Below are 13,463 nucleotides of genomic sequence, written 5' to 3' on the forward strand. Positions count from 1 at the left end.
CGGCGCCCCGCCCCCGCGGGCGGCTCCCGGCACTCTTAACGCGCCCCAGTGCTGCGTCCGGCCTTAGCAGTTGCCGGCAGCTCCGCTGCGCTGCGTCTCCGCGTCCTCGGCCTCCCCACCCGCCCGTTCGCCCGGCCGCGCCATGGAGGCCTACCATAAGCCAGACCAGCAGAAGCTGCAGGCCCTGAAGGACACAGCCAACCGCCTGCGCATCAGTTCCATCCAGGCCACCACGGCGGCCGGCTCGGGGTGAGTGAGGGCGCAGGGCGAGGGCGCCGGGGCCGCGGGCACGCCGGCTCCGTGTCGCGCTGCACGGTGCCACCACGAGGGAGGCGGCCGGGGGCGCGGTCACATGGCGGAGCGCGCGCCTCGCAGGTCAGCGCCGGAGGAGCCTTCCGCCGCGCCCGCGCTCGACCCGGCTTCCGCCCGCTGGGGCCCGGCTCCCAGCAGGCCTCAGGCCGGCTCGGCCCCTCATTCCCCGCTGCTCAAAGGCGCAGGGGACGCGCGGCTACGCACTGCGGAGGTCCCTCGCCGGCCGTGCCGGGAAGGCCACCATTAGTGCCCACTCGCCGAGAGACAAGCCCTGTACCGTGCCCTCGGCACGCGCGGCCCCAGGACCCTTTCCTCCCTGGTAACTGGTAACGTTCCACCCACATGTGAGGAAACTGAAGCTCCGAATTTGTCAGTTGCCCGAGGTCGCACGTGGCGACATCTGGAATTTGAACCCGTGCTGCCCAACTCGAGAGCGCCTGTTTTAACCCCTCATCTTGCAGACGAGCCTGGGGGCCCCGGCCTTGTCCCTACCTCAAACTACCTGTCCCCTTCTCCACCTCACATTCCTGTTCAGAGTCACATTCCTGCCACTCTTGGCTTTGGAGCAGGGGTGCTGAGACTCCAGGAGTGGAGAGTGAGGAGGAAGGTGGCCACGTGGATGCAGAGCCCTGGCATCCCTTGTGGAGGGAAGGTCTAAGATCTCCTCTGGGGTGGGGGCAGGAGGAGGGGATGGGGTGGAGGAGGGGAGACTTGGAAGGTTAAGAGAACCAAGAACCAAGCCCCAGGGCCTTGGGGTGAACATACAGGGCCAGCCTCCAGGTGCACTTTCCTCAAGTCAGAGGCCCATCCCCCAGCGTTCTTTCCCGACAGCCCTAATGGCTCAGAAGATGGAGAAAGGCTGTTGCCCATCCCAAGGAGCCTTCTCTGAAGATGGCCAGTTGCAAGGGACAGTAATGATAACTGGCCACTTTGCAGCTGGAGGCATCAGGTGGGGTAGTTGAGAGGGTCAGCTACTGAGTCGCTTCAGAGCCTGTTTCGCCGCTCTGTAAAATGGGAACAGTAGTAGTGCCTACACACTGAGTGGTTTTCAGGATTCCAGCCCTTTGGGGCGGGGCATGAGGCTGCCCAGACAGCATGTGATGGGTTCATGAAATGATTTTGAAGTCTGGCTGGGGAATGGTTTCCAGAAACCTTCCCAGCCAAGTCTTCTTGCTTCTGGCTGGTACCCGATCATGTGGGGTACCCCTTGGCCAGGCAGGGACCTGGCTTACTCTTGGTGCCCTCTCCCCTGCCTGGCACACAGTAGGTCTGCACACCTATATTGCTTGGTGAGTACTACTGGATCCCCTTCCCTTGACCACTTTAGGGGATCATTTGCCCTGCAGAACCTTGTTGAGCCCTGCTGTATGCTAGGAGCTCTCTAGCTAGATTCCTGACGGTCTAGCTGGGGGGACACAAAATAATGTTACACTTCCGAGCATCTTACAGGTCTAGATAAAACCTGTAGACAATTACAGGGATCTTGAGTGGTCAATAAGTATCCCTGGTGTGACACAGAGCATCCTTTATTGCTAATATTATCTTATGGATTCTGAGAATAACCCTATGAGACAGATGCTGTCATATCACATTTTATAGATGAGGAAAGTGAGGCTAGTGTGTTGAGTGACTTGCCCAAGCTGGTCATTGGTAGCTGTTCCATGCTGTCCAGTGAGGGGCTCCCATTAACCAAGAAGACTTCTTGGGCAGGCAGGCAGCACCAGGCCAGAAAATGGAGAGAAACTAGAAAGGGGAAGATAAGGCACAGTGATAAGGGATCTCAGTCAGTTTGAAGGCACTTGGAAAGAAATGAAATAACATTTACAGCTGGGGGAGGGGGGCTCCCAAAGGGAGAGGGTGTCCAGTGGGTCTCCTGGGTCTCTGTTAGATAGTTAAACTCTGATTTCTATGGGGAAAAGATACTGGATTGGCAACTAAGTTACACCCAGGTTTACACTGTAATGCCTTAGGGAGGAACTCACTGAACTCAAAGTGTCCATTTACAAAAAGAAAAAGTGCAAGATACAGTGATTCCTGTTCATTTTAAGCATGCGTAAAAAGTGCAGGAAAGAAATACTTAGGAAAAAACATGCTGCAAGGCCCCCCCCAAAAAAAGAAATACTTAGAAAAAACTTAATTTTTCAGAAGGAAGTAACATTACTATTACTACCTCTTTCACAAGAGATTTTGAAAGGCATGTGCCAAGAGCTGTGTGCACACACACACAAAAAAAAACAGTAAAGGAAGACTTGAACAGGTCTCCAGATGTTGGTTTTGAGGCCGGCTATTCCCTCACAGCAATGGGTGCGGTCCATCAAGTGAAGGCTCAGCTTTGAGGCCCCGGCTCTGTGCAGTCGCGGCCAAAGTGACCATCCTGTCAGGTTGTCTCCTTTCTGGGGGAGCTTACACCCCGGTGGTGAAACAGCACTTAGGCCAAGGTCTTTTCATGGTCACTGTGGAGGCTGGACTGACATTGGATCAGTGAGGACCAGGCCATGGTGTTCAGGATTCGGTGAAGTCCTGATATCTCGGTAGCTTTCCCCTTCCTGTGCCATCACTGACCAAGTGACAGTGGACGTCACCAGGCCCGGGAAGTGAGGACACTGGCCTCTGTGTCCGAGGAGCTGAGGGACAGAGACTGCACAGAGGGCTCCTTGTGGCAACACCCACAGCTTCTCCAGGTCACCTGCCCCTCCCTCCGCGTGCTGGGGGAGCTGTGGCAGCCGTGGCAAGGGTCCAGCTCATCCAGGCTTTAAAAGATAAGACTTGATGGCCTTGTCAGAGGGGCCCTTCCTGCTGAGGCTCATGGTGGAGATTTCTGAGTTCTCACCAAGTGGGCTAGACTGGCATTATCCAAACAGTGCTGAGTGTCATCTGAGGACGCCGTCAGAGTCAGGCCCGGGTCTGGCGGTGCAGGCTGTGCCTAGAAGTCCCTGGGACTCTGACCCACAGTGTTGGGGTGGATACTCAGGAACGTAAGGTCTGGCCAGGCCTGGCTGGTGGGCACAGGGAGACGAATCTAACCCTGGCTGTGTTCCGACTGGCTGTGCCCTTGTCAGAAAGACCCTTCCCATCCCAGGGCCTCAGTTTCCCCATCTCTAAAGGAGAAGTTCACAGATAGGTGGTTTTTGAACTGGGTTTCTCCGGGGTGGGGCTGGGGGACCAGAATGAGCAAGCTCTGGGGTCCTGCCACCTCCTGTTGTGGGTTTCATGTCCTGGGGGATTCACGTGACCTTGAAGTGGCTGGAAGTACATCCCTCCCTGCTACCCAGCTCTGGTGCTCTGAGAGGCTTTGAGTGCTCTCTCTGGGCAGAAAACTGCTGCCTGGGCCTGCTTCTCCATTCTGGCTGTCTTCACCCCAGCCTGGCCCTGACTGAGGCAAGAGCAAGCCCGTTGAGATTACCCCAGCAGCAGCATTTCCCAACTCTGTGTGAGGACACCCGGCTGTCCCGCAATGACCCTGTTCTTTGCCTCTGAACTCAGCAGGGCTGATGGACAGTGCTTCCTGAAGCTGGGAACCTGGTGCAGCCACCTGGCTAGGGTCTGAGATGTTCTCCTGTCTTCCCGTGAGCTGATCACACTGTGGCCCCTGGACCACCAGCTCTGACTCCCCTTGACTTTGCCTCTTTAGGCAGAGGCCTGTTGTCACTAGAGCCCAGTCTCACAAAATCAGGAACTCCCTTATTGCCACAGACAACAGCTACCAGCCCTGGACGCTGGGTCCTTAGGCAGACTCTGTGCTCCCGCCCTGAACAGTGAGGTGAAGTCCACTCCATGGGGTGGGCTGGTGGGAGCTGGCGGTCGCCCCAGCATGTGGGTCTAGCTGGTGGGGGCCTGCACTGTTTGGCCTTGTGCTCAGAAGTCAGTCTCACCCATGGCCTGGCTGTAATCTCTGAGGGCTGCACAACTGGCTAAGGGAGTGTGGCTGCTCAGGTATTTCCTCTGCTGGGCTCTGAGCACCTTCTTCCTTTTAAAGATCATCCTGTTATAGCTCTAGTGAGGTATAATTTTCATATCATAACATTCTTAGTGTATGGTCCAGTGGCTTTTAGTAAATTTAGTATATTGACAGTGACTTACAATAAGTTTTAGTGAATTTACCACTTCCCATTTTAACTCTAATGGATATTTCATATAAATGGAATCCTACAGAATGAGGTCTTTGGGGGTCTGGCTTTTTTTACTTAGCACAATATTTGGAAGGTCGTCATGTTGTAGCATGAATTAGTACTTCATTCCTTTTTATGGCTGAATAGTCCATTGTTTGGATATACCATTTTGTTTATCCATTCTTCACTTTCTCTTAGCATTTTGCTTTTCTCCTAGCTCTTCTGATGGTAGACTGTGTGACCCTGGGCAAGGTACTTCCCCCTTTTGTGGACCTTAGTGGTCCCATCCTCAAAATGAGAAGGAGGTTCGACTTTGTATCTGGTGTCTTTAGAGCTGATATTTACTGAGCAATTGCCATTTTCCTGTGCACTGTGTCAAGCTCTTTACACACAAATACTACCTCATTCAGTCAGATTCTGCTACTGTCTCCATTTTACATTGAGGAAACTGAGGCTCAGAGAGGTGACATCCCTAGAGTCTTGGAGCCAGGATACATCATTTATGTGTGCACTCTTTGTTCCAGATGCTCTTCAGACCCGAGGCTACAACAGTGAAAAGACTCAAACTCCCTGCCCTCCTGGAGCTGGAGTTGCAGCTAGGATAGACAGGCAACAAATAGCCACATAGTGTCAGTTGGCGGCAAGTATGAGTGAGGGGAAAAAGGTTTATTTGTTTTTTTTTTTAACGCAGTATGCGGGATCTTAGTTCCCCGACAAACCCACTGCAGTGGAAGCGCAGAGTCTTAACCGGTGGACCGCCAGGGAAGTCTTGAAGAAGGTATTTTAGATCGTGAGGTCAGGGAGGGCTTCTCTGAGGGAGTGGTGTGGGGCATAGCTCTGTTTCTTCACAGTCTGAGGTGTGGAGGCAGTCTTTCCAGACAGGAGCCAGCCCAGGTGGTTCTAGGAACAGGAAGAACAAGGATGGCTTGTGTCCTGGCATCCTGCGATTCTCTTGCCTGAGTATTTTCTTTTTTAATGTTTATTTTTTAATATATAAATTTATTTATTTTATTTATTTATTTTTGGCTGTGTTGGGTCTTCATTGCTGCGCGCGGGCTTTCTCTGGTTGCGGTGAGTGGGAGCTACTCTTTGTTGTGGTGCATGGGCTTCTCACTGTGGTGGCTTCTCTTGTTGCAGAGAACGGGCTCTAGGCGCGCGGGCTTCAGTAGCTGTGGCTCGAAGGCTCCAGAGCACAGGCTCAGTAGTTGTGGCGTACAGGCTTAGTTGCTCCGCGGTATGTGGGATCTTCCCAGACCAGGGATCGAACCCGTGTCCCCGGCATTGGCAGGCGGATTCTTAACCACTAGTTAAGAATGCCACCAGGGAAGTCCCCTGAGTATTTTTTTTTAATACATACCTAAAAAAGAATACAAATGATGTACATGTTATAAATAACTATCCTGGGTGTACCTACCTCCAGGCCTAAGAACTAGGACGTTATAGTGCTTTAGAACCTGCTGGGTGTCTCTCCCTACTCACAGAAGGAGGGTTTCCCCCAGAAAGAACTATACACTGAGTTTTGCATTTTACTGTTTTCCTTATAGTCTTATAATGTTTGTATAAATTCATAAACAGTGTGGTCTTCCCTGCTGTAGAGATCTGTCAGCAGTGTGCTTTGTTCACGTGTTGTATTTGTGAGATCTTGTTGAGGTTGTTGCATAGTATTCCATTATAGGAATATATTGTCATTAAATATCCTCTTTATTTCTTTTTGGCTGCGTTGGGTCTTTGTTGCTGTGCGCGGGCTTTCTCTTGTTGAGGCGAGCGGGGGCTACTCTTCGTTGCGGTACGCGGGCTTCTCATTGCGGTGGCTTCTTTTGTTGCAGAGCACGGGCTCTGGGGTGCATGGGCTCAGTAGTTGTGGCTCACGGGTTCTTGAGCGCAGGCTCAGCAGTTGTGGTGCACAGGCGTAGCTGCTCTGTGGCATGTGGGATCTTCCTGGACCAGGGCTCGAACCCGTGTCCCCTGCATTGGCAGGCAGATTCTTAACCACTGTGCCACCAGGGAAGTCCCTTTTTTTTCTCTTTTGAAGAGCTAACTCTTGACTTCGATTTTTAAAAATTGTACATTTGCTTCCTATTTCATAAATTTCCATTTTTTATCTTTCTACTGTCTTTGAGCTCACCATATTTTTTAACTTTTTAGGTTGGACCTTAACTGTTGGTTTTCAACTCATATTTCTTACTTTTTCCTTCAGGGACTTATTTCTTCTTCATAACAGATTATTTTTCTTTGTATTTTTAAGCATGGGAGAGGCTGTTGTAGTGCTCGCCTCCCTGGTTCATTTTCTGAGGCCTTGAGGCATGTGTAGGACATGTGTAGGGTGGGAGAAGGGCCATCTTCCAGCAGCTGGCAGCATTATCTGTTGATAATGGAGAGGAGCCCAGCCAGGGGGTGAGGGATCTTCTCTGCACTTTTTCTGCAGGGAAACCTGTGAGCAAGCAGAGTGAATGCTGAAGGGAAGGGTGGTGGTGGGGACATCTGGAAGAATGTCCTCCCAGAGGTGGGGGGCCTTTGGGAGACTTACCTAGGCCCAGCTGTAAGGCCTCAGCACCACCTTCATAGATTGAACTAATTAGGAGTAAGTGGACAGGTTTTGGAACAAACTTATAACCCCCATGCGTCACAAAGAGTTGCTTAGTGGATAAAGTTCCCTGCAGCCTCCCACCTTGCCCACACCCCTCCCTGCCTCTTGCCAGTTTACATTCATGGGTTTGTCCTGCACAGCACCTTGGGGTGGGCCCCCGCCCACAGTTGTACCCCCAGGGCAGGCTGGGGTTACAGGAGAATCTCAGGCCCTCAGACCACAGACTCTGTACACTGAAGTTCCTCTAGTAAGTTGCACCTAAAAGTAACTGTCTCCTGTGTGTTCAGCAGTTTACGGTTTGCAGAGCCCCATCTCAATTCTCAGCTCATTTCTTCCCTCCTGCCTGCCCCGTGGTCCGCAGAGGGTCGCGGTCCCAGCCTGCAGATGAGGAGTTGGAGGCCCTGAGAAGTGTGGCATCTGGTCTTCCAGCAGATGGTGGTGGCCGAAGGTCACCTGGGGACTTTGAGTTCATTGTCTTAGGGACCCCCCCGCCATCCCCACACAGCACCCCATTTGCAAGTGAGGAAGCTGAGCCTCAGGGAGGTGAAGCATGTGCTGAAGTCACAGCCTGAGTGGCCCATATCCCCACCCTGGGACACCTCTCAGAGGGAGTTCCCTGAAAGCTCTGGGGTGCGGTGGAGCAGACACCTGGCCCCCAAGGATCCCTTATTCCGTATGTTTTTATTTGGCAGGTATGAAGGTAGGGCTAGTAGTGTGTCCGGGATGCAGGCTTTGGAGGAAATATAGGCTCAACCCCCATGGGTCTCGCAAGGAATGGTTAAATCAACTACTTCTCAACTTCTGGTGTCTCTTCGTGGGTGACCTCCCTCCTACCACGTCAGCTTTGCCTGGGCCAGGCACACCTCCACCATGTGCAGAAAGTGCTTGTGTCACAGCCCTTTCTCCCTGAAGCCCCTTCCTGGGAACCGCCAGGTGGGCAGGGCAGGCCAAGCTCCCGTCCGTGTCTGCCTTCTTTCTCTTGGAGCAGTTTGGCCTGCTCTCCACCCACATCCTTCCCCCGCTGTTCTCCTAACAGGGTCATGACTTTTGAAAGAGGGTTCCTCAGGGATGGGGCTGCCCTAGGAGGGGAAGGGCAGGAGGTCAGCCTGGCTGGTGTTGACTGGGGTGTCCCCCAGCTGAATTCTGCGCTAGCGACAAGGGAGTTGGGTTCCTGCCAGGCGGGGAAAGGTTTCTCGTTCACATTTCCTCACCTCCCTCTTTCAGGTCTAGTGTCTTTCCCCATGACCAGGAGTTCGTAGAAATGGTTAAGTATAAGACGATTGTGTGCTGGGGATGTGGGTACTAAACCAGCATGGGCAGTTCCGGATTTCTCTACTAATGTGTCTGCTCTGGGAGTGACTCACCCCTAACCCGTGGTGGGAGCCGGCTGGCAGGGAGGAGGGAGGCCCACTGAACTCCAGGTGGTGCATGTGCCCTTGGGTTTGGCAGTGGGCATGTTTTAGTGTGAAGGGCCTCAGAGCAGCGGCAGAAGGCTGCGCTGAGCTGGCTGAGCTGCATGGAGGGAGCGGCTGGGAGGCACGTGCCCTGAGGCTGACATTGTAATCAAACTGTGGACCAGAGGCCTTCAGGAATCACAGCTGTCCTGCCGGGAACTCCAGTCTCCACTCCTGGGCGCTGGGGCTGAATCAATCAAGTGGGTCCTAAGAAACCTGAATAAGTCACATCTCTAAGACATAATCCTTGTACGTTCCCTGGTTAAGTCCTTTGCCCAGTAGCCATTCAAATAACTGCAGCAAATAGAACAAGAGCCTGAAAAAGGGAGGCCCGTTGAGCCACCGCCCCAGGCCTGTCTCAGGCAGAAGGAGTTTTTATTTTTTCCAGGATTGTAGCCTTTGTAGAAGATAAGAGATTGCTTTGCCTTTTAAATTCTGTGCAGAAACATGGTTTCTGGTGGCTGTACCAGCCCTCAGAATGCCCATTAAAAGCCTGCCGAGTAGCCCAGTGATGCTCTTGGAGAGCCCGAAGGCCCAGTTTTCAGACTACCAACCCTGCGGGTGGAGGCTGCTGGGAGCCTTCGTCCGTTAGCCCCTGCCCAGGGCCGTAGGAGGCCCAGCACCCCTGGGGGCCTAGGAGGCCAAGTTGCCCCGACAAGTGGGCAGAGTCCTGGGCAGTCCCACTGGGACTTAGCTAACTGTTCATAGAGGGGCCACCGCAGTCTCCTGGACCCTTCCTCCTTTCTTACTCTAGTCCAGCCCCAGAATTCTTCAATTACCGTGACTCTGAGGGTCCAGACTGTTGGCCCCTGGGAGGGTGCAACCCCCATGCTGCCAGCAGTGCCTCCTTGAGACCCCATGTAACCCTCCCAGGAGGGAGGAGCACGTGGCTCTCTGACAAGCCAAGCCCGTGACTCCTTGGGACCTGCACCCCCAGGTCCCTGTCTGTGGGCGTGAGATAAGCCCTGTAGATCAGGGGTTCAGGGCTGTGATGCATGCGTTTGTCTCTCTCCTGGGCCACAGCCACCCCACGTCATGCTGCAGCGCCGCCGAGATCATGGCTGTCCTCTTCTTCCACACCATGCGCTACAAGGCCATGGATCCCCAGAGCCCTCACAACGACCGCTTTGTGCTCTCCAAGGTAGGAGGCCAGCCCTCTGTCCTTCACCTGGGGCTGGGTGGGCCCTGAAATGGTGAGAAGGGGACCTACCTCCCTGGTGTGAACCCAGCCCCTCACCACTCTTCTCCACCTGCTCCGCCCGGCCCCTCCCTCGGTCTTGCTCTGTGCTGACCCAGCTGGTAAACTTAACCCCAAGCTAAGGAATAAACAACTGAATTAGGGGATAATGGAAGTGGTCTGGGTGTTCCACCCATGTTTGGTGTTGACAGGCAGGACTGGAGTCCAGGTCGGGAGTATAGCTTTGTGGCTTTCTACACGCGTCTCTGCTGTGCCAGTACCCAGGCCACGCTCGCTCCCTCAAGAGTGGTGATGCCCTGCAGTAGGGTTTGGGATGGGGCGCACTGACCACCTCCACCCGCCGCCCTGCTTGAGAACCATAGCCACAAACTATGCCATGAAACCCCGAAATCCACCTGTACCCAGGCCTGGCTCCATGGCCTCTGGTCTCTTGGGGTAGGCATGAGAGCTTAGAAGTCTGTCCAGGTCCACTCACACGCCAGAACCCAGGGATTAGGGCGGCCGGCTGCCTGCTGGAGTTTTGGCCTCGGGCCTCACAGCTGCGCTCCCCCTGCACCTGTCCTAGGGCCTGCTCCGCCTTGGCTGTGGGAGCCTTGGGCTGGAGAGGGATGAAAGGAGGAAGGTAGCCTTCACTTGCTTCCTTTCCTGAAAGGGATACCCAGGCCGGTAGGTTCGGTTTGGCCAGGCCCCGGGTTTCGGGGCGTGGCGGGAACAGCTCCTCATCTGACCCATCCCCCCACCGTCCATCCCCTGCAGGGCCACGCAGCGCCCATCCTGTATGCCGTCTGGGCTGAAGCCGGCTTCCTGCCCGAGGCAGAGCTGCTGAACCTGAGGAAGATCAGCTCTGACTTGGACGGGCACCCTGTCCCGGTAAGTGCACCCCACCAGGAGCCTCTCCAGGCCTCTGGTTCCACTTCCTGTTTCTCAAGGCATGCGGGAGGGGGGCAGGGCACCCACTGAGGAGCTGAGGGTGTTGGAGGGCAGAGGAGGGCATTAAAGGAAGGAAGAAGCAGGGGTTTGGGGGCACGCTGTTTACCCCAAGCTTGTGCTGAAGGGTGCGACTTTTAAGGCCCCAGCCCAGGGCACTCTGGGTCAACTGCAGGGAGGGCCTCTCCCCAGGTACCAAACACCGGCTTCCCTTCCCTGCTGGGCCTCCCTGGCCACTTAGACACAGCTTGGGCGAAGAGGTTCACCAGGGATTCTCTAAGGGGGTCACAGCAGGATGCTGGTGGCACCCACGGAAGGGGCCCGGTGTGCTCCTCGGGCCGCTGCAAATGTTTGGAGTTCATGGGGTTACCATGGAAACTGTGACGCCCCATCTGGGCACCCACTAGAGCCAAATACTTCAGTTTTGTCTTGAATTCTCCCAACCACTGTGTGAGGTGAATAATGTGGGCTCTGTTTACAGGTGAAGGAACCAAGGCCCAAAGAGATTCAGTCTGTGGCCTGAGGTCACACAGCTCCCTATGGGCCGAGCTGGTATTTGAACCACACCCACAATTACTGCTGTAGGGGAATAATGAGAAGTCACACTCTGCCTTCTGCAGACCTGCCTGCACCCCGGGTATGGGTGGGGTGTGGCTTCGAGGCTCCCAAGGCCACAGGGCTAGAATCCTGGGAGGCACTTCTGGGAAACATTGCCTGTGGTAACTGTAGCCCTCTGTCATGACAGAAACAAGCTTTCACCGACGTGGCCACGGGCTCCCTGGGCCAAGGCCTCGGGGCCGCTTGCGGGATGGCCTACACCGGCAAATACTTGGACAAAGCCAGGTAACACTCCCACTCCCCATCCCCACCCACGATGGTTTGGGGAGGGGTCCTGGTGGTCCAGCTTTACTCGCTGGCCCCAGGCACCTCCTTGCCTGCCCAGGGCGGAGTCAGAACTGAGTAACTAACCGTGTATGTGTGGCATGAGGCTGGTACCAGGACCAGCTCCCTTTTCAGATGAGGAAATAGGCTCAGAGGAGTGAAGGGACCTGCCCAGAGTCCCTGGATAGTGACCGGTAGGGCCAGGCTTGCGTCCAGAGCCACATGCTCTTTGGCCAGAGCACTTTGGCTCATGAGTTCCCGTGTTCCCCCCAAGCCTGGCACCTGGACCCTGGAAGTCTTAGGTGGGCCCACCTCTCGATGCCTGACTAGGTGCCGAGAACCCAGGCCGGAGCCACTCGCCTTTACCTCGGGAAGGAGAAAAGGGGGTGTTCCGGGGGTGTTTCTGGGCCTCCCTGACCCCTACGTGGCAGCCAGGGAAGAGGTGAACCCTGGAGAGAGTGGCCTGTGGAGGGTGAGCAGCCTGGTCAGAGAGATTTGCTGCTGCAGCACCAGGCAGCTTGGGAGAGAAGCCCTCGAGGCAGGTTTCAGCTGCAAGGCCGTCCGCCGTGGCCTGCAGACAGGCGTCTGCTGCGGAGGGGAGGCGTGTCGGCTGCAGGCTGTCCGAGCGGTTTCTTCACTCCTTTACCGTTTAGGGCCCTGCGCTCTGTGCTTTATAGGGTTTCACCTTGATGAGGTGATAAGGTGCGTACAGCTGCCCCTCTCACAGGTGGTGAGACCGAGGTAAGGTGTTTGCCTTATGGTGGAGGCAGGATGTGAACCCAGAGTGTGCATCTGGAGTCCACATTCAGGGTCCCCAGGCTGCTCTGAGGGGCCTGAGGGAAGCACAGCAGGCTCGGGGAGCCCTGTGGGCGGGAAGCTTCCCAGAGGAGAGGCCGAGGGAGTCTGGCCTGCAGGCGGCAGGTGGCTGCAGGGAGCCTGACTGGATGCTCCACCCCAGTGAGCGCCTCCTGTGTGCAGGGCAAGCTCCTGAGACAGCTCTCCAGGAGGTGGGCTGGGGCTGCGAGGCCTTCCAGACTCAGGCCAGTGTTACCTGACGGCAGAGCCTCCCGGGCTGGGCTCTGGGGCCAGGCTCAGCTACACCCAGAAGTGATTCACCATGCAGTGAAGAAAGTCACAAAGAATGGGATGTGTGTTTAAGAGTATTTTATTTGGCACAGAACCAGAGCTGTGAGTTAATTATTCTCTACAGTTGCTTGAAATAATTCCTCGTGAAGGGTCGTTTCCTGACCCTAACATAATGGGAAAAGCCAGTGTAGGGAGATAGCGTTTAGCTGGGTTCTCAGTGGCCAGGGTTGGCTAAGGCTGAGGGGTTAAGGGAATTACCAGGCTGCGCCAGCTGCCAGAGGTCCTGGATCCAGCCTCCAGTCAGGTCTGTCCAGCCATCAACCAGAGAGCACACATCCAATTGGGTCTCTTCCATTTCTCTTTTCTTTTTTTTTTTTGGTTGCACTACATGGCTTATGGGATCTTAGTTCCCCAACCAGGGATCGAACCTGGGGCCCCGGCAGCGAGAGCACTGAGTCCTAACCACTGGACCTCCAGGGAATTCCCCATTTCTCTTTTAAATATTTTTTTTTATTATAAAATACATACTAATCTAAAATACAGGAATGCATTAAAAAGAAACGAGGGACTTCCCTGGCGGTCCAGTAGTTAAGACTGAGCTTCCACTGCAGGGGGCATGGGTTCACTCTCTGGTCGGGGAATGAAGATCCTGCATACTGCGAGGTGTGGCAAAAAAAAAAAAAAAAAAAAAAAGAAACAAACTTCTTCCTTATTCTTAACCACCTCTCCCCCATTTCAGTCTCACTTAACAGTGTATCCTATTTCCTCCATGTTATTGTGAGAAAAAACTTAATGGATTTATAATCCTAGTATTTATACAATTTTACCCAATGCTTTTTAGAAAAATCTGAACACTTTCTCACACCCTGTCAAGAGCTAGTGTTTGTTTTTTTTATCTTATTTTTATT

At 54.3% G+C, this 13,463-nt stretch overlaps 1 protein-coding gene across 1 annotated transcript in view; it reads left to right on the forward strand.

Annotated features, from left to right (window-relative positions):
• Positions 1-13,463, forward strand: part of TKT (transketolase) — a 27,260-nt gene continuing 13,797 nt past the window's right edge. Inside the window, exons 1-4 of the mRNA XM_004267915.3 lie at positions 1-249; positions 9,486-9,603; positions 10,417-10,530; positions 11,333-11,430. Of these exons, the coding sequence (XP_004267963.1) occupies positions 143-249; positions 9,486-9,603; positions 10,417-10,530; positions 11,333-11,430 (437 nt within the window). The 5' untranslated portion in view covers positions 1-142. The remainder of the gene's footprint in view (positions 250-9,485; positions 9,604-10,416; positions 10,531-11,332; positions 11,431-13,463) is intronic.

The sequence above is a fragment of the Orcinus orca genome, chromosome 10, assembly GCF_937001465.1.
Source record: "Orcinus orca chromosome 10, mOrcOrc1.1, whole genome shotgun sequence".
In the NCBI taxonomy this organism is placed as follows: domain Eukaryota; kingdom Metazoa; phylum Chordata; class Mammalia; order Artiodactyla; family Delphinidae; genus Orcinus; species Orcinus orca.